The sequence below is a fragment of the Caretta caretta genome, chromosome 9 (genome assembly GCF_965140235.1).
Source record: "Caretta caretta isolate rCarCar2 chromosome 9, rCarCar1.hap1, whole genome shotgun sequence".
In the NCBI taxonomy this organism is placed as follows: Eukaryota; Metazoa; Chordata; order Testudines; family Cheloniidae; genus Caretta; species Caretta caretta.
In genome coordinates this window covers 97502597-97529351 of record NC_134214.1, presented here as the reverse complement: position 1 = coordinate 97529351, position 26755 = coordinate 97502597, and the positions used below count along the sequence as shown (strand labels likewise).

Here is a 26755-nt window from a genome sequence, read left to right as displayed (position 1 = left end):
TACTTGTCTACCATGCCCTGTTTGTTGAATGCTGGAGCCTACACAGGTGTAGACTGGAGGTGGGAAAACCATTCTAATGAACAATTTTGTAATGGATTTTGCCTCTATTCCTGCTGAGGAACTGTCAGTGAACAGACTGGGACTGTTTCAAACGTATTTGTTACCCACGATCATTCTTGGTCTAGAGTTTGCTCATAATCAGTTTGTTGTGATTACTTGATGACAGAATTCAGGCCTGTATTTTCAAAAGTGACTGGGGAGGTGGGGGACACCCATCTTGAGACTCTTTAAAGGGGTCTGATTTTCAGAGAGCAGGTGCTCAGCACTTTCTGAAACTCTGGCCCTTTAAGGTATCTCACTCAAAATCAAGTGACTCTGGAAAATTTCTAGCTCTTCTGACTGAGCACACAGGTCACCTGGCATATTTCTAATTCCTGATTGGATAAATGCAACTCTTAGATGCCCATTTCCAGGGTGGATACTTGGGCTGATGAGTTTGAAATTTGCTTTCCAGAAAATTTCTGCCATGTTTGCTTAACATAGGCAGACTCGGTGAATACCTCTGCCAGTAAACCCACTGGTTAGAGTTTTCATGGGACATCAGCACTCATGGGGCACAGACAGTTTTAAACGTAGAACGAATGTATGTGAATATCCCTGGGGAAGTGTTTGCAGGATTTTCTCAGCTCTAATATAGATATCTACCTCCCCTCCCAAATCACAGTCAGAGCAAGATTATTACAGAAATCAGGTGGGTGAGGTAATAGAATATGAAAAAGATATTCTCATCCACCTTGTCTCCCAATCTCCTGGACTCACATCTACAGCTGCAAAGATTATGGCAGACATTGTCCTCTTATTCTGTTACCTTACAATTTCAGCTGTTTTAGCAGGCTTCTGCTCTTGGAACACCTTAAAAAATGTGCTATTTGGATACAATTCATCCTTCACTGCAAGTCTAAGAGAGGAACTGTAAAGGTCTCTGAGGCAGGGACTGGTGCTTTGTGCTGTGTTTGTACAGAACCTGGCACAGGGGGTCCTGGCAGGGGCGGCTTTACCAATTTTGCCGCCCCAAGCGGTCGCTGCCGAATTGCCGCAGCCGCAAGCCACCACCGCGGGAAGAGGAGCGGAGCGGCCACCGAATTGCCGCCGGGGGACACGGGCTGCCGCCCCTTTCTGAATGCCGCCCCAAACACCTGCTTGGAAAGCTGGTGCCTGGAGCTGGCCCTGGGTCCTGGTCCTGACTGGGGCTCCGAGGCACTATGGTAACATCAAGTAAAAAGAAGAAGACTGGCAGTGAGTTTGCAAAGCTGGGGCAGCTTGTCAGTCAGAGCATGAAGCTGGTCTGTTCATTATGCATCACTTCTCTTCTCTAAAGTGTGCTTCTCTTACGCATCATTCCTTCTGAAGCATCCGGCACCTGCTACTGCCAGAGACAGGACACAGGGCTAGATGGACCACTGGCCTGACCCAGTCTGGCCGTTCTTCTGTTCTTACCTGTACTTAACTATTCACCATTTCCTGACCTGGCTTGTTCTGACCGTTTGGACTGGTACACAGGAAATGTAAGCAAGCTTTCCTGGACTGCCCAAATAATACAGGGATGGCCCCTTTGGGAAGGCTAACAAAAACAAATACTGAGATGTACATTGTGTTTGTACATGCTGAGTCAGCATGATCTGATTTCTGTTCCTGGCTCTGCCTCAGATTCCCCATGTGACCTTGGACAAATCATTTAGTCACTCTGTGCCTCAGTTTCCCTACCTGCAAAATGGGTATAATAATTCCTATTGCACTGTGATGCTGTATGACGCTTAACTCTGTAATGTCTGGAAAGGGCATGAAGGTTCTCAGATGGAAGGTGGTGCAGAAATGCAAAATATTGTTCTGAGTAATTCATGTTCATACCTGCCCTTGTCCAGGTATTTATGCAAGGAGAGAGAAACGTCACAGGTGGGGAGTGGACAGATGGCAGCATTGGCACACCAGGGCATACTGCAGGGATTGCACCATATAGCACAATAGGGCGTATGGAGGATGGATTTAGAGGAAAGGGGGCATAGCTAGGCCCCCATAAAGGAGTGGATGGTGCCATCGTCAGCGGACGCTGGCAGGCACCTGGCTGGGCAACCACGTTCCTCAAGCTTGGAGGAACAGCAGCATGCGCCCCGGCACCCGACAGTGTTTTGCAGCATCGCACCCAGAGCCATCCTTCTCTTTGTGGTAAAGGCTTCATGTAGAGCAGAAGTTCTCAGACTTCAGTGCACCGTGCCCCCCCTCACCCCCCGACAACAAAAACTACTACATGATCCCCCTTCCCCCAGCACAGGGCTGAAGCAGCTGCTCAAGGCCCCTGCTGCCCCAGGGGGCTCGGGGTGGGGCTGAAGCTGCAGCCCAAGACCCCAGGTGCCGGGGGAGAGGCTGAAGCTGCAACTCAAGGTCCCTGCTGTCCCAGGCAGGTCAAGGGGGATGAAGCTGGCCCAAGCGCCCCACCACCCTGGGCGGAAGCCCTCAGGCTTCAGCCCCAACGAGTTTAACACTGGCCCTGGCGGTCCCATTAAAACAGGGTCATGAACCACTCTGGGGTCACGATCCACAGTTTGAGAACTGCTGATGTAGCAGCATCTTGCCACTACATCAGTTGTGTTGGCCTGTCTCTGCTGGGGCAGGACTTGTGCTGTTTGCTAAAGCTGAATACCACAGGGGCAGATTGGAAAACTTCTGAATGGTTGAAATAAAACTAAGCCTGTCCAGATTCCAGTCTTCTCTTAAATTTGTTCAAGGTTACTGGGCAACGTGAAAAAAGATCCAGTACACAAAGCAGCAGCAGTTTTTAATATTGGCTAGTCAGTTTTTAGACATTCCCTGAAATTATATGAATTGCAATTAATTAAATGGAGATTAATGTGGCTATCCATCCTTTGGAATGCCTCTGCACTAATGAGTATTTTAACATAGGCCTGAAATTCCTACCATAACTTGCAATATCATTGCTTTTACTTTAGATATTACTTCAAAGCATTTGTGGGTGTATATGTATGTGACAGACATTTTGATGATCTCTGGCTTATTTTTTGTGATAGCAGAAATGAGAGAGAGAGCGATACAGAGAGAAATCTCGTACAGAAGCTTATATGATATACTAGACCTATCACAAGAGTTGACATGATAAATCAAATATCATATACACCATCATGTAAATAAATACACAGTCAGACTTTTTTCAAGTACGTAGTATTTGCTGTGTGTGTGTAGGTGGCCAGTACTGGATCTTTATAGTCTTATCATTTAAGTGTGAATTTAGACAATGTTTAAAGTGACAATTATTTAATAGGCTAGAAGAAGCCTCTTGGGGCTGTTATTATCTCTCATGCAAATGCACATGAAGACAATTGGAAAATGCCTATCATGTTCTTGATGGAATGCATAGTTTCTGTGGAGATGCGAAGGGCCTTTGTGTTGTGTCATTCCACAGCTGACTGCTAGTGCTAAGCTGTGTGCGCTCCGTGTGACATGAGCGTTGGTTAATAGAAGAAGGAGGAGAGTGGATCCCTGGGGGCTCCAGACCAAAAGCCTTACTTACAGGAGAAATTAATCTACAAATTGGATTGGGGGGAACTATAGTCCAGTCTACTAGCTGGAATGGCTAAGTGGGAAATGGCCCAGAAATCCAAGGTAAGTTAAAGATGAGAGTAAAACTTTGGGAGATGGTTTCGATGAACCTGCCTGGGCAGTTTCAGTCATTAATAGTGAATATTGTAATGTGATGCTGTTCCACTTTTAAGCTACTGGCCTTCCAGGAAACGAGAGCATAGGTCTACTACTTAGTGGGGAAGGAGAGCTAATAATTGGCAATACCAAGAAGGCTGAGGTGTTTAATGCCTATTTTGCTTCAGTCTTCACGAAAAAGGTTAATTGTGACCAGATGCTTAACAAAATTAATATTAACCACCAGGGGGAAGAAGCATACACCGAAACAGGGAAAGAACAGGTGAAAGAATATTTAGATGATGTCGATGTATGCAAGTCAGCAGGGACTGATGAAGTTCATCGCAGGGTACTTAAGGAATTACCTGAAGCAATCTTGGAACCATTAGCAATTATCGTTGAGAACTCATGGAGGCCAGGGGAGATCCCAGAGGCCTGGAGAAGGGCAAACATAAGACCTATCTTTTAAAAGAATAACAGAGAGGACTCGGAGAATTATAGACCAGTCAGCCTAATTTCAATACCTGGAAAGATACTGGAACTAACTATTAAACCACCAATTTGTAAGCACCTAGAGGATAATGGGGTTATGAAGAATAGCCAGCATGGATTTACCAAGAACAAATCATACCAAACCAACCTAATTTCCTTCTTGACAGAGTTACTGGCCTAGTGGTAGTGGGGAAGTAGTAGACATGATAAATCTTGATTTTAGTAATGCTTTTGACACAGTCCCACAGGACATTTTCATAAGCAAACTAGGGAAATGTGATCTGAATGAAATTTCTATAAGGAGGTGCACAACTGGTTGAAAGATCATACTCAAATGGTAATCCTACAGATTGTGAGGGTGTATCCAGTGGGATCCTGCAGGAGTCAGTTCTGAGTCTGGTTCTGTTCAATATTTTCATTAATGACTTGGCTAATGGAGGCTTATAAAATGTGCAGAGGACACCAAGCTGGGGCTGGGGGCTTGCAAGCACTTAGAAGGACAGGATTAGAATTTGCAGGGACCTTGACAAATTGGAGAATTGGTCTGAAATCTACAAGATGAAATTCAATAAAGACAAGTGCAAAGTACTTCACTTAAGAAAGAAAACTCGACTATATAGTTACAAAATTGGGACTAACTAGCTAGATAGTTGTACTACAGAGAAGGATCTGGCTGTTATAGTGGATCACAAATTGAATGTGAGCCAACAATGTGATGCAGTTTCAAAAAAGGCTAATATTCTGAGTGTATAAATAGGAGTGTTTTATGTAAGAACAGGAGGTCGTTGTCCCCCTCTACTAAGCAGTGGTGAGGACTAAGATAGAATAGTTTTGCATCCCACACTTTGAGAAAGATGGACAAATGGGAGACAGTCCAGAGGAGAGCAACAAAAATAATAAAAACGTTTAGAAAACTTGACCTCTGAGGAAAGATTAAAAAAACTGGGTATGATTAATCTTGAGAAAAGACTGAGGGGGGGAATCTGATAATCTTCAGATATGTTAAAGGTTGTTATTAAGAGCACACTGAAGGTAGGACAAAAAGCAATGGGCCTATTCTACAGCAAGGAAGATTTAGGTTAGATATTAGGAAAAACTCACTGTAAGGATAGTTAAGTACCGTAATAGGCTTCCAAGGGAGGTTGTGGAATCCCCGTCACCAGAGGTTTTTAAGATCATGTTGGACAAATACCTGTCAGTGGTGGTCTAGGTTTACTTGGTCCTGCTTCAGTGCTAAGGTCTGGACTAGATGACCTCTCAAGGTCCCTTCCAGCCCCATAGTTCCATGATTCCATGTACTGCAGAGTGAGGAACTTCTGAAAGTGTAAGGAACAAATGCTAGGGATTCTTTAGTTCATGTCTGTAAAAGGCTTTGAAGCGCTAAAGCACTATATAAGGGCTCAATATTATTACTACTAATTAGCAAATAATACAGAGCAACAATGCCATTAATAGGGGGTGGGGAGGAAGAGAGCCTGGCACTGCCCCAAAAGCTGGCTCCATGACTAGATGTCACCACAAAGAAGAGGCACGCCTGGCAAGAAAAAAATTGTAGGAGGTTCTCAAGATTACAATCTTACACTTGTGCTTATTGTGTGTTCTTGCTGCAGCCCAGAAGTGCAGACTCGTGCTGTACCCCTTTCTGCTCTTGTTACAGCCTTTGGGCTAGATTCAGAAGCAGAAGTAAGTCCCAACTGACTCAGGACTTTTTTTTTATTTATTCGACTCAATAAAAATCTGTGATTCATTAAGTGCTTGTCGTGTTTTGATGATTGATCAGTTCCTGATTCATGTGCCAGCCAAATTTAATAAAAGGAGCTCTATTCTTGGGAAATGAGCTCGTTACCATGCCAACTATCGATTTTCCCTGACAAGCTGCTGTAAGTCGCAAAATGGGGCCCTGATGGGCAGGTCTGTCTCCCTGCCAGCAGGAAATGGTGCCTATTTCATTCAACATTTTTATTTTAAAGGGTTTGGAGACAACTCTATATTTTTTAATACTGCATCTATGTCGTTTTTTGGGAAAGGCCCTAGAGTGCCCCAAACTATTGGAAATTGTCCAGAGACTTTATCTGACTTACCAGCATTACAGTGGTGAAAATATAACAGAAGAAATGCTGAGCTATAGACCTGTATGTTGACCATCATGCTGTTTGTTGCACCCTCGCCACAGAGAGAGAGAGAGGCTAAAGCGTAGCATCTATTGTTGTCTCATTGTCCCAAGGCCAGACCGCAGAGTCATTGGGCAGGTTGTCAGGTGCCATAAGCCTACCTCTGGTTTGGTGTGCATACATTGTTTATTGACATCCACTGGTGTGCACAGGTGCTGCATCTGCCGACGCAAACAGGCATTTGCTTGGCAAATCCAATCATTGCATGCCCAGTTGCCCCACTTTTGTATTCAGAGATCTTGATTCCATCAACTGAGGCTGTGTCTACATAAGGATTTCCCCCCGCCCAAAAAAACCCACCCCATTGTTGCTACCACCAGTCCAGATCATAGGAACATAGGAATCACCAGCCTGGATCAGGCCCAAGGGCTATCTAGCCCAGTATCCTGCCTCCAATGGTGGCCAGCACCAGATGCTTCAAGGGAAGGTGTAAGAACCCCACAGTAGGCAGCCTAGAGGTCTTCCCTATAAGTCTCATCCTGATCTCCGTGCATAAGATTAGATTCCCTGACACTAATTAATATTCACATAGAGTATGTCACTTGGAGCAGGGTGTGTGATTCCCAGCTCAGTGAGATCTAGTGTACTCAGAATCTAGTGCACATCTGATCGTACTTGGGGCAGCGAGCCCTTGGTGCCTGCACTACCGTGGCTCCCCAACTATTTTTAGCACACTAGCTCAATGACAGCTAGCATCACATCCCCAGCTCCAAGCGTAGACATACCCTTAGATGCCCCTTCTTCCACTTCCTTCTGCATCCTCAAGGAGAGTTAGAGCCACTTAGCCCCCTTCCGCTTAGGCTGAGCAGGTGTAAGTAGGTATGGGGAGCCTAACAGAGAGCGGCAGAGCCTACGTTAGAATAAGGTGGTCTTTATGATACCACCTTATGTGCCACTCTTGAACTTGGCCCAATATAAATACGTGTGTGTGTGTGTGTGTGTGTGTGTTTATTGCCAGCTGATAAAGGCTGGGGTAAGTGGCCAATAGAGATTATGGAGCTCAATAACTTCTCTTGTTCATTTATATCTTAAAACTAGAAGGAAAAAAAACCTTAAACCCTACTGGAGTGACTTGAAAGTAGCTAATCGTGACTCAGCTAGTCCATGTAACCACATGCGCCTCTCACTGCTGCCCTAGTCCCCTGCTCCCCATTTCCTCCATTTAGTTGTTGCAGCCACATTGTAAGGTCTCCGGGTCAGGGATGTCTCCAACTATGTGTTTGTACAGCTCTCAGCACAATGGTACCCTGATCCTGATGGGTGAGCCCTCTGGGTGCTCTTTTAATACAGATAAATACTCATCAAGCACACCATGTATGTGGCAGTAATATTCATGTGCCAAATCCCATTGATTCGACTTGTTCCCCTGCACCCTGTCCCGCTATTCTGTCTCCATCAGGACTTATTCTGAAATTTCCAACCTCTGTGGGCGTGAGACCAGACTAGCCCCTTTGACAACCTCTCAATAAGCAATAAATCAGCATTTTTTCAAATACCAGCTGCTGGACAGGGGTTTACTTCTCCCCGCTCCCCTACACATATGCATGGAAAATTCCCCAAAACTGCACTGGTCTGAGATGGAGGCACCTATCATTCCCAGAACAGTGGCAGATTCAAGGGCTGGTGTTTGTGGTTCAAAAGGATTAAAAATGAGATTTTATTTTATTATTTGTATCGTGGTAGCCCCTGTCATGGGCCAGGGTGTTGTATGAACACAGAGCAAAAAAGATGGTCTTTGCCCCAAAGATCTTACAATCAAAGAGTAAGACAAAAGATGGTACAAACAGAAGGTGGGAGAGCAGAAGGAAGCAATGAGTCCATATTGCACACTAGCTACCATTATTTGATTCCCTGCCAGCCTTGCTTCTAGCATTGGAATGTTCCAAACCATTGGACGTCAAAGTCTCATGTTCTTCTCTACAAAAAAATGTTTAGTTCATTTTTAGAGGTTTTTAAAATGTATTAGCTACACAGGCTCTCTCTCAAGCATGGCCAATTGCAGCGATTGTAACTAACACTTTACAGGTGTAAGCATAAGGAAAACTGGCCCAAAACGATATTTTAACACTCTCGAAAACTTTCCTAACATCGTCCATTCCGTACAGTAGGTGCAATGTGTAGAATGCCTGGTGGGGTTTATGAGGATCTTAATGACATTTGCCTGCATAGCTCACTCATAGCTCTGCCACAGCAGCAGCAGCATTTGTCATTATTTATTCTTTTCTGTTGCACCAGGGCCTGCAATATACTAGGCACTGCCTACACAGAGAAAGGTTCCATCTTTGTCCCTAAGAACCTGGGATTTAAGGACACAACAAATGAGGGTTAGAGGAGAGGGCTACCCATGCAATCAAAAATAGTTTGCTTGTGAACATATATGTACTGTCACCAACTGTCCTTTTACCCAGTTAATAGTTGGTGAAAATCTCATGGTTATCACAGTTACATGTGGGTTTTGTGAGGCGATAGGAGGGAAAATAGGATAGTGGCCAAGAGGACTCATCTAGGGAGGCTGTTGTCAGGAATCAGAGCCTGCAGTCGAGCTACTCTCTGGGCTCCCCAACAAGCACAGCTGGCCTGCAGTAGATTGGCTGGCAATGCCAGCTCTTAAGCCCTGCAGCAGTTTGGAGGCTGCTCAGAACATTTCCCCATTGCTGTGATAGTTCCTGTGTATGCTTGTATCGGGCCTTGCCCCTGCTTCGCCTTGTGCCAGGTAACAGTCCTGACCCTCGGCTCCTATTCCTGACTTCTGATTTCAGCTTGGACTGTTGGCTCTGGTGCCTGACCTCTGACTCCAGCTCTGATTCCTGGCTACCAACTCAGGCTCTAACCACTGGACCTGTCCGTGGCTCCACTCACTAGGCCTGACTGCCCACACCCAGTCAGTGACAGATGTTCCCTGTGGCAGGGGTGGCTTGGAAGAAAGCAGGAAGGTAAGTGGATGAACAGCGGAGAGAGGCATGACAAGGCCGATAACAAGGCCTCTTGTGAATAATGTGTCCATTCCAAACTCATGTCAGTACAACCTTTATGCCACACAATCATGTATTTTCTCTCTCCATTGGTCTGAATGTGTGTATTGTGTATGTGCAGATTGATATCCTTATTATACTGGAGTACCAAGGAGCTCTGGCATCAACCGGGACCCTGTTGGGCTAGGTGCTGAACAAACACTGTGTGCGTCTATTTACATAGAGAGAATTACACCCCACCCCGCAGCTAAAAATCCAAATACTATAAACCCATCCCCAAGTTGCACCTATTAGTTAAACCCCTCATAATTTATACCACTTGATAGCCTGTGAATTTACATTTTCTCCTCAATCCTTTTGCGTCTGTGGAAGGATGGATGAGAGAGAGAATGTTGTTAGACACAATTTAGATAACTGTATATTTCAAAAGTTGTGTGACACTCTCCAATTCCCTGATTTTAAGGATGTCATTGGATAGCATCTCATAACCCTAATCTGAGATCTACCATTCCTAAATCAACGAGTAACTAGCATGGCTAAGAGGTCAAGACTTAAAGTAAGGTAAATACCAAATTATTTGCAGTGACATTTTCAAAATTTTTTTCGGCTCAGTTCTGTGCTATGGGCTACCTGCACACAGCACCTGAAAGCCGAACACGCCCGTAGAAAACTGGCACTTTGGAGGTATTAACCTGTGCTGCTGTCCGCATTTCTGCAGTCCTTAGAAGTCCTGCAGTCAGTACTAACTGGAAGGAATTACTACTTTATCTGCTTCCAAGGAATATTTTCCTTCTATTGAACATCCTCTAAGCCATATGCATTCATCCCCAGTTCAACCCCCTCCCCTCCTCTCCTTCAGAGGTTCTGCACTAACATGCCCGGCCACTTGGCAGACATGCCTGTGAAGCTTATTGACACTACCCATTGCATGGAACGGTTATTTAACAAAGGATGTAATTTCTTTGGTGACATTTAATAATCTAGGAGCTGGTTCCCCATTGCGTTACTCCAGCTTCATGTCAAGGTAAATCCATTGACTTCAATGGGACTTAATCATGTGCTTATAGTGCTGTATTGAATGGGGATGGTGTTAAGCATATGAAGTTAGGCATGTGAATCAGTGCATTGAGTTGGGGCCTAAGACAAAACTCCTCTTAAAATCCAGTGAAGGTTTTGCTTGAGTAGGGACTGTGGGATGAGCCCTGTGATGACGATGTTCTGCAGATTCTGGCAAGATTTAAAAAAATGTTACCAACTTCCTGTAGGCTACCGTAACGGGGTCCACTCACCACTCTGGCAGCTCCTCAGCCTGTCTTGGGAATTAGCTCTGTGGTTGGGTGTGTCCCCTGTGGGTGGTGCATTGCCGCCATGACTCCCACTCTGGACCCACATCTCTCCAAGGATCGCAGAGTCCTCTTCAGCGACACAGCCCACCGGCCGTGCCACACACTGTACTCCCCCCTTCCGGGGGGACCTGCAGTGTGCTGTTCGGCCACTTCCCATCAGTAGCTCCGGCACCCTCTTTACCCTTGTATCAGGGCCGCAGTCTGCAACCCGCCAGCAGCCAGCCAGGAGCTGTCTCTGGCTCCCTCGGCCCCTGTTTGCAGCACTGCTCTGTCCAGGGTGCTGGCAGTTCTCTTGGCCCTTCAGGGACACAGTCCTTCCTTCCTTCCTTCCTTCCTTCCTTCCTTCCTTCCTTCCTTCCTTCCTTCCTTCCTTCCTTCCTTCCTTCCTTCCTCCCCGGGTTCCCCACAGAGAGAACTGCCTTCCTCTACCTTGCAGCTCCCTTTTTATATGGGCCTACTTGGCCCTGACTAGCTGCTCCCTTCAGCCCTCCTCTGATTGGCTGCCTCTGGCGCAGCCTCCCTAGGGCTGCTTTTAACCCCTTTTCTGCCAGTGAGAGGCAGCCACCGTATCACAGCTTTGGACTTTCAAAGCTTTGGACTACAGTCTATACAGATCTCAAGATGGGATATACAGTTAAATAGCTTGTCATATGCCAACAGTGGGCACATTTTGCAATTAATATTGGAGACCTCAGACTCCTGACTCTGTAAAGCACACAGAAAGAGGAAAGATTTCAGCATTGCTCGCTGGCAATAGGAATGCAATTTCTGTTATTGTCAATGGGTATTCCAAGCCAAATCCCTTCTGCACAGAGCTAACATTCCCATCTGAGATAACTGAACCATAAAAATGTTGCAACAAATTCATCTGGATTATGATTAGACAGATTATCAGATTCGAAAATACCTCATGCTTAAGAGAGGTGTTAACTCTGTAATCCAAAAAGTCAGAATGCTACCAAAAGAAAATCCCACCTCCCCATCATTAACTCTGATGGGTAGGTCCCATCGTGCCATGTTGGCAATGAATACATTCTTCATCAATTCTCGGGACCCTAACTCAAGCTTATAGATGCTTTAGCACAATGAGTTTTTCTCCTAAATGTTTAAAGAGCATGCTGTAAAGTTTCCCTGACAGACCAATTTGCCCTGCATATCAGAGTGATTTCAATTCAGATTGGAGATGGGTTATTTCCTTGACCCGAATATGTACAGTAAGTTTTCCAAAGACAAGATCTGTGTGTGTTTGGTGTGTGAAGTAGTAAGACTTTCCCAGCGTAAGATACAAGAAAAAAGTAACTTTGCCCTAAAATTCCAGTGAAACCAAACAGTTCTCCTGGGCAATAAATCAAAACAACATGAATTCTCCCAGACTGAACAGAAGTGGTTTCTTGGTTTCTTAAACAAACATAGCAGCAAAAAAGCCATCATATCCTCTTGAAAAGCCAAATTGACTCCTCTCGTACCGAACAGCCTCAACTCTCTGCTAAAAACAGCAAAATTAGGGTGGGAAATTGCTTTTGGAAAAATAGAGAGAAATATGCAGAAAGATGAGATCTGGCAACCCTTATGTGTGAAGCAGACCAGGCAGCTGTGTTTTATCATCAAATTAATACATAATATTGGTCATGAAATACTTTGATCTGGATACCATTCAAGTGTTCAGATACTATGGAGATGAGAGTCTAGACAGATAGCTAGTTCAGCTCCATAGGAAAAAAAAAGTCGTGTTGACTCATGTTTGGTGTTGCTTGTTTTCTCTTATGTTTTCCTTCTTATGTTTCTTTTTCCCAGCTAAAGTTGTTGTTATTCCTTTTCTCTGACTGCTTTTTCAGTTTTCTTTCTCATTTTCTAGTGTTATCATGCAAACACATCATACCAAAGCAATGTAATCAATACATAATTTATTTGCTGAATAACTTATTGATTTTCATAATTAATATTGGAGTGTATACTGTATACATTTCATTATGTGAACACTCTTCAAAGCCTAATGAAATGTAAACCATAAAAAATAATAGCATGAATTCTTTGTAGAGATTTCTATGCAGTTTTGCACTGGTTGTAACAAGAATTTGGTACAAAGTCTACCCAAAACTCTTGCCACTGTTTTATCCATCCCCTTGCTCTAAAGGTGCAATAATTATGTCACACATCACAATATTGTCTAGTGCCATAAAATGGAATCTTAAAGACTTCTCTAGCTACAACCTCTTCCTCACTCTATTGTCCAGAGGTCAAGAATGAATGTAGAAACAGTCATGCTGATTTCAAGGGTGGATGGAATTTATGAAGAAACATGTAATTGTCATACAAAGTGTTTTTTATGGTACAGCATGTAGATACAGCCAATAGCTCCATCCTTTAAGGTGCTGGGGTTGTCTTAGCTTCAGTGAGAGTTGAGGGCACTCAGAATCTCAGATATTATGCTCCAAGCACTTTATTTATATGCACGATAATTCTCTTCTATCAAATCAACCAGAAGAGCTTGAAGGAACCATCATTGTTTTCAGCTTCATAGAAAAGAATACTGATCTGTCTTCTTGTATTGTCCCTTTTATGCATTGTTTGAATAGTCTGACAAATTGTTGAGGTTTTTAATTCCTCGTGTTCATACTGAAAACTAATTCCAGGAACAAAGTCTACATGTAAGTGCTAATTGTTTTATTTTAATGCGGGTGAAGGGTATATTTAGGTAGGAACAGACCTCCAGGTAGACAGATTCTCTCCACCCACCCACCCACAAAGTTACATTCTGCCACCTTTACTCAAGCACAACTCTTATTCAAGTCCAGGGGCCATATCCTCAGCTTGGGTAAATAGCCAGAGCTCCACTGAAGTTGGTGAGATTATGACAATTTACCCTAGCTTAGGTCTGACCCAATGGGAGATTTGTTTGAGCTCAGGTAACAGTACCAGACGCGTGCTGTAGATATACACATGCTAAGGCTACCTGCTTCTCTTTCAACATGTGAGAGAGACCACTGACTGCAAGTTAGTTAAGCATGTGCTTGAGTTCTTTGCTGGACTGGGGCCTGCAGGCCAGATCCTGTAACAATTGGCATGGATACATGTGAAAAAGCAGCGTTCCCTCTGCACAGGTGGTCAGAGGAGCAGAGAACCTACTCTGAGAGAGTCTACCCCCATCAGTGATAAATGACACTGCATAACGAGGGGCCAAACGTTGCTCTGTTTCACTGATTTCTTTGGAGTTGCACCAGATTTGCACTGGAGTAACTACGAGCTGAATTTGGCCTTGTGTGCATCCATCAGAAACATCATTTCTTCTTTTGTATGTAAGAAGCTGGCTGTGTTAGAAATGCAGCTTCCTTTACTCTTCCATGACCAGAAACAATGCTTCTGTGTTCGGTTGATGCCCTATCGCTAACTTGCATTTCTGTCAATTTCACCTAGACACATTTATTACAAATAGCAGTTGGCGGGACAGACTGCAGTAATTGGGGTCCCTTCTGCTTTATATATTCATGCACAGCTTCCATGGCACTATGCAACCATGTGGAGAAAGTAAGACTGCTGTAGACATGGTGAAATTAAATCTGGAACCTACCATTTGTAGAGATCAGTGGGGGTCAGTAGTACAGAATTTATGCAGTCTGCATCTATCTAATGCAAACAACCAAACAAAAACTCTGCAGCCGATCTAGCAGTAGGCAGAAATCTGCACTCCTTCTGCACGTGTTCACTGCCCCACCAATCACTAAATTTCTCCTCCCACATAAAGAAGACAACCCCATTTACATAAGGGGAGTTGCCCCCCATGTAATTGAGAGGAGAATTTGGTACTCTGATCAGCTGACTAGGTGTGTTAGAGGCTGGTTTAGGGTTGCAATTTTGGATTATTATTATTTTTTAAATTTGGTGAGGATTATTTATATGTTAGGTAATTATGTATGACCGTAGGATCTGAGTTGTTTACACAGTGTTGCTAGCTCTCGCAATTTTATTGTGAGTCTTTGTGGTAATTGGCATTTTTTGTAAAGCCCCAGCTCCTGGAGTCCTGTGATTAGGTGACAATCTAGGCTTTCATTCTTTAAAGCAGTTAGTTTCTTCTAGCCCTCATTATTGTGTAGAAAAGCTTAGTAATTTAAAACCCCGGTGCATACTAAAGGCTCAAAAACCAGAAAGTGAGGAAAAAAGAACCCGGCATATATTTTAAGCCAATTTCATGATCTTGGGGGCCTGACTCATGATTTTTGAATATTTTGGCCTGTCAATACTGTGATGAACTCTATAAATAAATGAATCAAAAGGAAATAATTTTCTAAAATATGTTATGTGTCACTTACATGGTTGCAGGTTTAAATCATACTAAAAATACCTAGCTCTCCTATAGCTGTATTCCTGTAGATATTCCCCCACCCACCTTCCTACATGGTGCTTATCAGAAATGACATAGTGGATAGCTCTCTGAAAACACCCACTCAATGTGCAGCGGCAGTCAAAAAAGCAAACAGAATGCTGGGAATGATTAAGAAAGGGATAGATAACAGGACAGAAAATATCATGTTGCCTCTATATAAATCCATGGCACGCCCACATCTTGAATACTGTGTGCAGGTGTGGTCGCCCCATCTCAAAAAAGATATATAGGAATTGGAAAAGATTCATAAAATGGCAACAAAAATGATTAGGGGTATGGAATGGCTTCCATATGAGGAGAGATTAAAAAGACTGGGACTTTTCAACTTGGAAAAAAGATGGCTAAGGGGAGATATGATTGAGATCTATAAAATGATGATGGGTGTAGAGAAAGTAGATAAGGAAGTGTTGTTTACCACTTCTCATATCACAAGAACTAGGAGTGGCCACATTAAATTAATAGGCAGCAGGTTTAAAACAAACAAAAGGAAGTATTTCTTCACACAATGCACAGTCAACCTGTGGAACTCCTTTCCAGAGGATGTTGTGAAGGCCAAGAGCAAAACAGGGTTAAAAAAAGAACTAGATAAATTCATGGAGGACAGGTCCATCAATGGCTATTAGCCAGGATGGGCAGGAATGGTGTCCCTAGCCTCTGTTTGCCAGAAGCTGGGAATGAGCGACAGGGAATGAATCACTTGATGATTACCTGTTCTGTTCATTCCCTCTGGGGCACCTGCCACTGGCCACTGTCGGAAGACAGGATACTGGGCTAGATGGACCCTTGGTCTGACCCACCAGGGCCATTCTTATGTTCTTATGACAGCAGAGGGGACCATTTTCTGCTGCCAAGAGTTAATTGTAATTTGCTGACCTCAGAAATATCTATAAAGCAACATTCATAGGGGACCTGAATCAAACCTTTTTGAAGCCAATGGGAGTCCTTCTAGTCTATTATATTTATTTTCTCATCTCCTTCACCCCACTCCTGTTACTTGTTTCTTTCATCCACTTGTTACATCTCCTCTTTGAGCTGGTCAGCTCTTTCTGGAAGGAGCAGTCATTTATTGTATGTTTGTGCCGCGCCTAGCACAATGCAGCCTAATCTGGCTGTGACTTTTAGGTGCTACCAGGATACAAGTGATTCATGGTAATAATCCTTTGAATGAGCTTTGGGTCAGGCCCATAGAGAGTCCTGGCTTTCCCCTAATACACCCTTCCTCTCCCGCTTACCCATGTCCCCTTTTGGTGTCCTGGAGCTCCGCCTGGATTGTTTCCAAATCACAGCGTTCTCTGGGAGTCCAAGCATGGTCTCGGGTCACTACCTGCTGCGACCCCGAGGGACGATTATGTATCAGGGTTTAGTCCTAAATATCTTGAGTCAATTGCAGGAGCAAAACCCACCAAGCAAGGCGCTGCTGCCGGCAGTCACACCCTAGCCTGTGCCCTGAGGTCAGGGCAGCGTGTTAGAAATATTTCCCCTCCCTGGGCAGGACTTTCTGGACTCTGTAGTGACCCCATCGCTTGTAACTTCTGAGCTCACCCCTCCAGTGTGATAACGTGTCTTTCATCCCAAATCCCGCCCTCCGCCTAGGCTGGGAAATCAACTCGAGGCTGAAGCAGCATCCACCCCTGAAACTTCAGATCCCTGCCTCGTTTACACCAGTGCAAATCCGGAGTGACTCCACTGAGGCCAGGGCAGTACCCGGAGCGCACTTGGGGCATTCGGGCGGAGACTGCAGGAGTGTGCTTGTCGGGGTGATCACGGAGTCTCCTGGCTGTTGCATTGAAATAATCCTTGGGAGGGGGCTGAGAAGTCCGGCTCCCTTTAGAGCAGCCGCGGGTGCCCGCAGAGGCAGCGTCCGGACCCCCATGCCAGTGTCACGGAGATGCGATGCGGGCTCCCTCCTGCAGCCTCCTCTGCAGCCCTGCCTCCGGCGTGGCTGGGCGCCAGCTTTCCCTGGCTCCGCAGTGAGCTGGGGGGCCGGTCTGCTCCGCACACTCTCTGCTGGGGGGGGGGGGGCGGCGCAGATATTTCTTCTGCCGGGCACCTGTCCTGTCCCCCCCCCCCCCAGTGCAAAAGCAGATGGGGAAATAAAAGCTTTGAAACAGCCACGCTCCGGCGGTTCCAGCCCTTGCGCTGCATCCCAGAGTCGCCGGCGGCGGCTCCCTGCCTGGCTGTGGGTGCGAGCTGCCCAGCCCTCCCTGGGGGCACCCCGAGCGCAGAGAGGTCCCGCTCCACAGCCCTGGGTGCCGAGAGCCATGGGAACGCTCCAGACCACGTGGCTCCTCCCCCCCACCCCCACGCCACCCCTGGGCTCAATGGGCTGGGCTGGGGTTTCCTCTCCGTTGGCCTCTGGGGGTGCACTGACTGGGGGGGGGCTCCCCTTCCATTCCCCCCCTCCCCGCGGCTCTGCTGTCTGACCACAAGCCCCGAGAGCTGCGAACGACACACGGACACTGTCCCCCTTCCCCGGGGGTGACTCTGGGGTTCCGGGCCCCCCAGCCTGCCAGGAGCTTGCCCACCACAAGCAGCGGGGTGGGGGAAGAAACCCAGCCGTGAGGTTAGCCTCTCCGGGGAGCGGATTGTGTCCAGCGCTGGGTTACGCCGGCCAGAACTGCTCTGGGGACGGGGCGGGATGAGTTCAGCGATGAGCGGGTGGTAAAATGCGGTAGGGCATTTGGGGGGGGGGGGCGTGAAATAAAGGACATATTTTTGGGCGCGATCTACCCACATACACTCCTCTGATCGATCTACCCCATACACCTTATCTACCCCCATACATCCCTCTGATCCATCTACCCCAAATACCCTATCTATCTATCTAAAGCACAGACTCTCCACTAGTTTTCTATGAGAATTACATATCTTTAAAGGCTTCCTGATTTTTCCAGCCTAATTAATCTGAGCTCGGGTATGAGAAATTGGGTATGGAACATGGTTTAGTCTGGAGACGTAAATCCAAAGATAGGATGGCAAAGCGCTGTCTGCCCTGAGCACAGAGCCGGGCGTTCTCTGTCTGCTCACTGCCTTCTTACTGGCTGGTTGCCTGAGTTCTAGATTTCAGGGCTAGTTCTGATCTAGAACTCACATGACGCACAAACTCCGCGAAAGATGGTTCGCCCCTGACTCTGTCTGCTGGTGTCTGGGATCGAAGGATAATGGGACGGAGGGTCTCTTTGTGTCCATTTGAGGTTTGAAGAATGGAACATCTGAACACTGGTAAGCAGCCTCTGAATGTTTTTGATGAACTTGGGTAGGCAATGTAGCAATTAGGGCCTGATCCCCTACCTCCATACTTGGGCAAGGAAGGGCCTCAGGATCGGGTCCCTCACAGGGCTTCAAAGTATCAGAATTGCATATGCGCACCGATGCTAGTCAAATCGCTGCTTACGCCAAAAGAGTTATAGGCACCAGTGTTAAAGGATCACAAAAATGTGTTAATAACTCTTGATCCGGAGAATCTTTTATCTGTCTGACATGCAGTAAAATTGCCAAGGGCTTCCAAAGAGAATTGCTAATAACTGAAAGTCTGGGGAATCTGACAAGAGTTGATTAGGAATTACTTTTATATATATAGTGTAGATTAAAATACTCCACGTTTGCATGCTGTGTGCATATGAAAAGAGAAGCCGTCCTTTGCATTGCTTTGCTTGTCATTAAGGGTGAGACAAGCCATTGAGAATTGCATTCGCACAAAATTGTTAAAAGTGCCACGGTTCACCCCCACCCCCAGCCCCGCAAAATGTGACTTTTCATAGATACTTTTAAGCTAGGAGTTCAAACCTGGCCAAAAAAAGGGAAAAGCCGTAGAGACAGATGGGGGTGGCAAATAGCCTGTCTGCATTTCCAGTGATGGATTGTGGAAAATGATTTAATATCAATTTCCCCGACTTTGCTGGGGGGGGGGGGGGGAGAAGAGAGGTTAATTCATGAGTAATTACAGCTAAGCGACTTCAGTCAAAGACTGAGCTGTCGTTATCTAGACGCTTAACATTACAAGCCAGACTTGTATCACTGGGCTCCGTCCCCGGAAAATAGACTCCGCAGATCGGAGTATCTACTGTCCAGCCCAGCTGACAGAACCGGTTCGGTGACTGGGATCTAGATAATTCCCAACCAATAATTGGCAACACATCTCCCTGCGACCTGACGTGCCCGAGCCTGGAGCACATTGGGTGATTTATTTCAAATCGTATGTCAAACATCGGTACAAAACGCGCACATCCAGAACATAAACAGAGCGTAGCAAGGAAAGGGACAAAATAATCCCATTAACATTAATGCTAAACAGTAAAACAACAAATCACGCTTGAGTGCTTTTCATGTCTATCTCTAATCGCAGGGTTGCAACCCTATTTTTGCAACGCCTCTATGAGACTGCAAATGTAATTGTGACAGGCTAAACCTCACTCGCCCATAACGTGCCAGTGAGAGCCAAGGAGACGTGTTCTCCACAGAAAGAAACCACTGGGCACACGGATGATTGAAATCCGTGCGGGCCAGTTTCCTGGCTGGCGGACAGGACCCAGGCTTAGCTGAGCGCCTGTAAGCACAGAACACACACGTCCTGAGTAACACGTGTGTGTGAGTGTGAGGGAGGGAGACGGGCCTTGAGGGCAGCCCGTGCCACCGGGGGGAAAGAGGCGGGTTCGGGTTCTTGACGCTGATGAGCGCGGTATTTCCAGTTGTTGCCGTGCCGGTAGGGCCGTGGGCTGCTCTTGGCTTGGATTCCTAGGCCAGCATTCGGGAGCCCTTTTGGCCATTGGGTGCTGCTAACCCCAGGTCCGAAGGAGGTTGCAGGCGATTCTCACCCACTATACATGTTCGGTCCAGTTCCCAGAGGGAGCTGCAGCTCCCCAGCGCTCGGCTCCGGCTAGGGGGTCCGTGATTCCAAGCCTGGCGCGGGCAGGGGGAAGAAGGCTCCCTTTGGCCCCGGGGAAGTGACCCGTCAGAGCTCACTGAGCCCTCTCCTGGAGGGGGGAGCGCTTCTTTCGGGCCTGCTGTGGGCAGCGCCCGTGGCCCTGCTGTGCCCTGGCTCCCAGCCCTTTCCCAGCCCGGCCGGGACTGTGAGTGGGCTGGGGGACCTGCGGGAGCCCTCGGAGGGCACCTTGCGCCAGAGCTGGGGGCGAGCCGGCCGGGGGGTCCGTCTGGCCTCACGCCCACTGCAGGAGGTTGCGTGGGAGGCGCCCCCTCTTTCCGTCTCCGGGGCGTCCCTCTCTCTCCCCTGGCACCTGGGGGGGCCACACCTGGTTAGACAAGCGGCGGGGCTGGCCAGTGACTGGCAGGCGCCAGCCCCCGGCTCCTGCGCCCCCGGGGGCTGTCCGGCCGCCCGGGGCTTGGTGGTGGCGGTGGAGGGGGCTGGCTCGAGGCTGCGGTGCGTTTTCAGGTGTTTGCGCAGGGAGCTGGGGTGGGTGTAGGATTTCTCGCACCCTTTGGCTTTGCAGCGATACGGCTTGTCTCTCGAGTGCACGTGGGTGTGCTTCTTCCTGTCACTGCTGTTGGCAAACCTCCTGTCACACCCCGCGAATTCACACACGAACGGCTTCTCTCCTGGAACAGAAACCCACATGCTCACCCGAAGCAAGGACTGGAGCGATCGCGTGTGGAAGGGGCACAAGAACGTGTCCGCGCTAGGCAACGCGTCATCTCCAGGAGCAAAAGAACCCACTGTTAGCAGAACCAGGGTTTTGTTCTTTCATGCCAGTAACTTTATGGTTTTCAGTGACACCTTTTAGTTACCCAGCATTTCAGAGCTTTCGTGTGATCGGCAGGCTGGGTGGTAGGCGCTTGCAGAGCAGCCATCACAACGTATGCCTTAAATTATGGCGCAAATAAATACATGAAATAATGCCTAGAATCGTTCAGGTTTGGGGAACCATCATCATAATTAATAAAGCGCCTGAAATCACTACCCCAATGCAAGTCCCCGCTCTGCCTTCAGAGGAAGCATAACATATGTTTACTCATTTCTCTGGTGTCAGAATTTGCTGGCTTTGTCTGGGTGGCTAGATAGATGCAGTCACACAGAGAGAGAATTTCCCAGCATGCCTCTAAAATTCTTGTTTTTTAAATATTTGTTTAACATTTCGGTTTGTCCACACTGGGATCTAATGCAAAATAATCCTCGGTAGCGTATTATCCTTTCCGCACAGCGTTTGCTCCCATCTTTCTTTTGGCCAGTAGAGATCTGAATAAAAAATTGTAGACGTGAAGGGGTCTTAAAAACGAGGGACACCGAAATCTAATTAGACAAAAAGCCGGGGCAAAATTTGGGCACGTTAAGTATATTTGTACAGGAAAACGTGGAGGAAAGAAGACGCTGCTGAGACATTTCTTTCACTCCAGTTCTGTCTATTTCTTCGTTCTAGCAGAAAACAATCACTTCCCTTTTTGTTTACTATGATATAATCACATGAAAGAAGACTCATTTTGTCAAGCGCTGTAAGTTTCTAGGGGAAGATACTTTCACTGGAACGTGAGTGTGGGAAGGGGAGGGGTGCTTGTTACCTTCAGACAATATTAGTGTATTATTGACTGAAGAAGTGTTAAATGCGGGTGGCTTGGGGGCTTACCTTTGGACAGTAGCTTGTAAACACAGAGTTTGAGGAGGAGGGGAGGGGAAATGTTAGTAAAAACAATTGTCTCTTGTTTTCAGTTATGAGCCAGAAATACAGCAAAAATATTCCCCCGGTTATAATCAGCACCCAGAGGTAAACCTATAGCACGTGCCACCGCTCTGGGGGCTTTTCCATTAATATGCAAGGAAAATTAATACTAAGGTATTATTTATTATGATTTTATTCTGGTTGGTTTTTATTGCTAATTCAACCCTTTCAAGTCCAGGAAGCAAATGATCCCCTCCGACCCCCCAAATCTACTTATGACTATTGCTACTTGCAGTCTAACTAACCTGTGTGGATTCTTTTATGTATCTTCAGGTTTTCAGCTCTTGCAAACACTTTCTCACACCCCGGAAACGGGCATAGAAATGGCCTTTCGCCTGTGTGCACTCTGATGTGGTTTATGAGTTTGTATTTGGCTTTAAAGGGTTTTTTCTCCCTAGCGCAGCCCTCCCAGTCACAAATATGGTTGGGCTGCTCTGGTCCTCCGACGTGCTCCATGGTGACATGGTGAACTAGCTCATACATGGTGCTGAATATTCTCGAGCAAGCCTGCCTGGAGTGGTGTCCTTTGCTGTCAGTCCACTTGCAGATCAGTTCTTGTGGAATGGGCTGTCCAGGGGAGGGGAGAAAAGCGCCGGTCTCTCTGTGGATTGCCAGATTCATCGTTTGATACCCTTCTAGAATCGAAGAGGCAAAGGGCGGATCAGCCAGAGCTCCAGTTACTGGGCTGCAATGGTGGGACCTGGTTCTCAGACCCCTTGCCAGCCTCCGTGCCCCCTGCTCCTTAGAGTTTCTGGTGCTAGCTGTCTGCTTTGGCAAAGCCTGGTTTTCACGTCCCCTGTGGTTGGGTGAGTCTAGATACATCCGGAACATGCCATGGTACGAGGTTCTGGAGGAATTCTCATCTGCAACTCCGGGCATGGTGGGTCCTGGGGGGATCTTGCTTTTGGGCGAGCTGTCCCAGCTGGTGTCAGAGGCAGAACGGAGACACTGGGGATCTCCAGCCATACACCGAGCCCGGCGTCAGAATCTGGCAAACCGCGAGAGGAGCCGAGTTTTAAGGAATTGCCAGTGGGGTGCCCTCCAGCCCCCAGTACTAAAGGTGGAAGCGCCATGCCGCGCTCGGTATTACCATCCCCAGGGTAGGGCAACTAATGAACCTCGACCAGCCTGTCATATTGTGAGCTAGTAGATGGATGGGAACCTCCAAAATTAATTACCCCCCCCCATATTTGCCTACTTGGTGTCCATAACAAACACAGCCCACGTGAGCCAGGAAAGGGGGAGAGAAAGACACACACAATAGCCAGGCAAATTGTCAGCAACTCCAGCGTTTGGGGCGCTCGGCACCGTAACTATGCCCTCGTCATTCAGAGCCCTTCAAGTGATAGTAAAAATGCATCTAAACATGCTGCCGTGTGATATATAAAAGCACAGCGGGATGAGCTGCTTTCCAGAAAGGGACTTGGTGATTGGGTAGGGCTGGGCGCGATTGACAGGAGCTTAGTTTGGTGAAGAGAAGACACGCAAGCTTTCACAGCAGGATTTCTTTTCTAAACTATATCACACTGGCCTTTGAAAAGCGCCGCACACTCTCAGGGAAATAAGGTTTCACGGGCTTGCTTTCTAGGGCGCTGACATTTCTTTAAAACACAACGCAGATCAAAAAAAGAAATCAGATGTGTTCCGAACACAATGTGTTCATTAGTTTATTCCGCGCGGTTTGCTTTCATCTGGTGTCTATATCACCGAGCCCCACCCTTTAATTAAAACAACTGCCTGCCAGCCTGCACCGCAGCGCAGACACACGCTCAGCTTCCCCCTTTGTAGCTCCGGGCGAATGCAATTCAGTGCAACTCGCAGGCGCATGTTTAAAATAAGCGTGAGCGCCTCCAGAGCAGGACGGGCGTGGGCGAAGGCATCGGGAGCTGGCTGCTGCCCGGCTTTGGAGCCTTACGGGGAGAGGTGAGAGTACGTGTGAAATTCCGCTAGTGCCCAGCTCGACTTCCACAACACCGCCAGGACAGCGGGAGAACCCGTTGCGACGCTCCTACAAAGGGAGCTCACATGGAACAAGGACATGTAATTGTCTTGATCTGGGATCTACATTTGAAATGCTACATTTTTTATTTAGTTATTTAGTTTTTAGTGCCAAAAAGACATTCAAGCAAAGTTTAAATGCGCCCAGGTCTCGCCCAACTAGGCAATCGCTTCCCCGGCGTTTGCTGGTTCGTGTACCTTACAGTGATAACGCTCAGTCCTTTCTGAAACAGGCTTCTCATTGCAAAACTGACACGTCGAAAAACCGTCCCAGTAGGAATTGCATCCGCGGGGTGAAAAGCACGCTGGTTGAAGGGTGGCTTAATTCTAGCCACAGAAGCGTGTTAGGTATTCTGCCTTACTTCTGCGAGCCGGAGAGAAAGCTACAATGAAATAATTGGATTTGTTTCCTAGCTGAGGCGTTCCTGCTAGTCTACCTGCAACCAACCAACCAAACAAAAAGACCTAAAACTTCACCCTGGCAACTTCTAATGCCTTTTGCAATCGACATGTGTTGATCTCTAGTCTGAGGCAACGACATGGTTATTCTAAACGAAAGACAAATTATTTGATTTATTCGTCGGTTATAAAAATATCCTATACAACCCATTATAGCAGGCGGAAGGGCGGAATATTGAAATGCTGGTCAATGAATTGGCTAGTTTGCTGTGATAAAAATGTAGCTACGGTCCATCAAATTAAAGTCAGATTCTGAGTTGTCTTGACATAAACATTTCCGGTTTAAATACAGTGCGGACGGGGAATTAATGATAACCCCGCCGGACTGATTAGTTTGTGAAAGTAAAAATAAACAGGTCTACAGAAATTCACAAATAAATGCAGCCATAGTAGCAAAACTTGATCTTTTCTTAGTTTCCTAGAAGGAAAAGATGATGTTTTGCTAATCTTTCGCCCTCCCCATTTGGTTCTATTTTTAATTTTTGAAGAACAAATACAGGAGCTTTGAAAATAATATTTCCCAATGAAAGTGGTTCACTGATTCAATTCAACAGTAGGCAAACTGCAGGGGGAGCGAGGGACATTCCACTGAAGCCTAGTCATCTTCCTTAGTAAACTAGGAAGATTGCTTTCAAACTACATTTGCTTCTGTCGGTATAAAATTAAGTAATTGCGTCTATCTTCCCTTGACGTAGTTCCTGTCCAAGTCCTTTTGTTACTTAACACACAGATATTGAAAAACACCTTATATCACCCATGAATATCTAATAGGTCCCCTATTCTGCCATACGGGCAAATCAGACGGGTTCACTGAAAATAAAGCCATCTATCTGAACCGTTTAAACACTAAATAGCTCATTTGGTAGCAATAATAAACCCTTTATTTCAGGCATTCACAATAATATTATACGGTTTCCCAGGCTTGCTCGAATTGTCACTGATGTGATTACGCCTAATCCCAAACGATAAATAGAAACAAACGGACATTCAGTACCAACCTTCTCCACACAAACACGGAAGCTTTTATTGATCATGCCTTTTCGGTATCTTTTACCCCTGTGGCTGAAAACTTTCCTTAGCTCTCCAGGTTTATTAATTCACGAGGGATTGCTTTCGGAGCACGTGCATGGCAATTAAGACGTAGTGTGAATTATAATCTGATTTCACTCCATATTTCCATTCAGAAATATCTTTGCAAAGGAATAAAGGGGTAAAAATAAATCCCAGATCAACATAAAGCCCTAGACGCAGAAACCCAAATGGCAAAATATGAAGAAACCGTTTCAAATCTAACAGCAAAGGCTACAAATATAGCAGAAGAAAAGGCTTAATTCTCCTAGGGGGGGGGGAATCTAAATGTATCATTTAAGTGTTACTGAATATTGAAGCAACACATCCGGAGTGACTAAGGCATGTAAGCGAGGAAACTGAATACATTAAAACGATACTTCGGTGATGGGGTTTTTTGTTTTTTTTGTAAGATCTTAAAATATTCAACACGTTGTTTAAAAATTTCTTCCGTGACATTAGAAACTCATTCGTTTCCTTAGGGGGTGCTAAATTATTTTGCTGGTACTTGAGAGCTAGTGAGTTCTGTGGGGAAACAACGCTAAAACAAACAGGAATGGAGTAATAAGGTGTCATGTTATGTCAAATACTCGGTGTTAACGTAAATCTGCCTCAGTGCTGCAAACCCACAGGGCCCACAAGTTTCCTGGGCTGCCAGGGCTGCCTGCAGGAATGGAGACCAGCAGCCTGAGGGAGGGCTGGGGGAGCAGACACAGGGCTGCAGGAGGGGAGGACCCAGCCAGCTCTGGAGAGGGCATGGCTCCGAAAGGAGAAGGGCTGGATCCTCGTCCCCCCTTCTCTGAGTCCCCTCTCTGCAGCTGCTGGCCAGGGGAGCAGGTGGGAGGGCAGGCACCAGAGACCACCTGAGCCGGAGCCCGAAGCGGCCCCGAGCTCATCGCTTCCGGATGTGGCCTGCTGAACGTGGGGAGACCCAGCCCCACCGCACGGTGTGTGAAATCCATGAACCCCCCAACCCTGGAGCTCTCACCAAAGGGGGTGCCCAGTCCTCGGCCCTGGGGCAGGCGGAGCGCCGGGCGAACTGCTGCTTTGCAGCAGCTTCCTCCAAGCACCTGTCCGGGGCCAGGAGACTGCGGCTAGATAAACAGCTTCCCGGGGGGAGGCAGATCCCGCCCGGCTTGGGGAGCGGGCTGAAAGCCTCTGGTCGGATGCACGCAGATTGCCGAGCTACCAGCCACAGGCCCGCAACACGGACCCCTCTGCCCGGGTGGCTCAGGGCGCAGCGCTTGCTCTGCTTTCACCTACTGGGCCCGGCCAGGCGTCCAAGAACTCCTCTTTCCCCTTATATTTCATGTCAGGTTTCCTTGCCACCCAGAGAAATACCTTTAACCTGCCCGCCTCCTGCCCCTGTGCTCCTGGGAGTCCACTCCATCCCTCGGCTTCTCCCATTGCCAGGCTGCCTGGCTGCGGCTGCACCTGGAGGGCCAGGCTCCAATTGCCCTGACACTGGAAAAGCAAATCGGGCAAAAAGCTC

At 46.9% G+C, this 26755-nt stretch overlaps 1 protein-coding gene and 1 long non-coding RNA gene across 2 annotated transcripts in view; both read right to left on the bottom strand.

The window, feature by feature from the left end:
• Positions 1–26755, bottom strand: part of LOC142073250 (uncharacterized) — a 147357-nt gene that overhangs the window by 113485 nt on the left and 7117 nt on the right. The gene's annotated exons all lie outside the window — the stretch shown is intronic.
• On the bottom strand, positions 19184–22999 carry LOC125643217 (uncharacterized). The gene is made up of 2 exons (XM_075132664.1): positions 21984–22999; positions 19184–20623 (listed from the first exon to the last, which is right to left on the bottom strand). Exons 1-2 carry the CDS (start codon positions 22702–22704, stop codon positions 20022–20024), a joined length of 1323 nt encoding a protein of 440 aa, XP_074988765.1. The 5' UTR covers positions 22705–22999; the 3' UTR covers positions 19184–20021.

Bases quoted from the DNA above. Each gene is read 5' to 3' on its own strand.
- LOC125643217 (XM_075132664.1), bottom strand. From the start codon at position 22,704: ATGGCTGGAGATCCCCAGTGTCTCCGTTCTGCCTCTGACACCAGCTGG. The intron at 20,624-21,983 runs GTTAGTTAGACT...TTTCTGTTCCAG, and splicing joins ACATAAAAGAATCCACACAG to GAGAGAAGCCGTTCGTGTGT.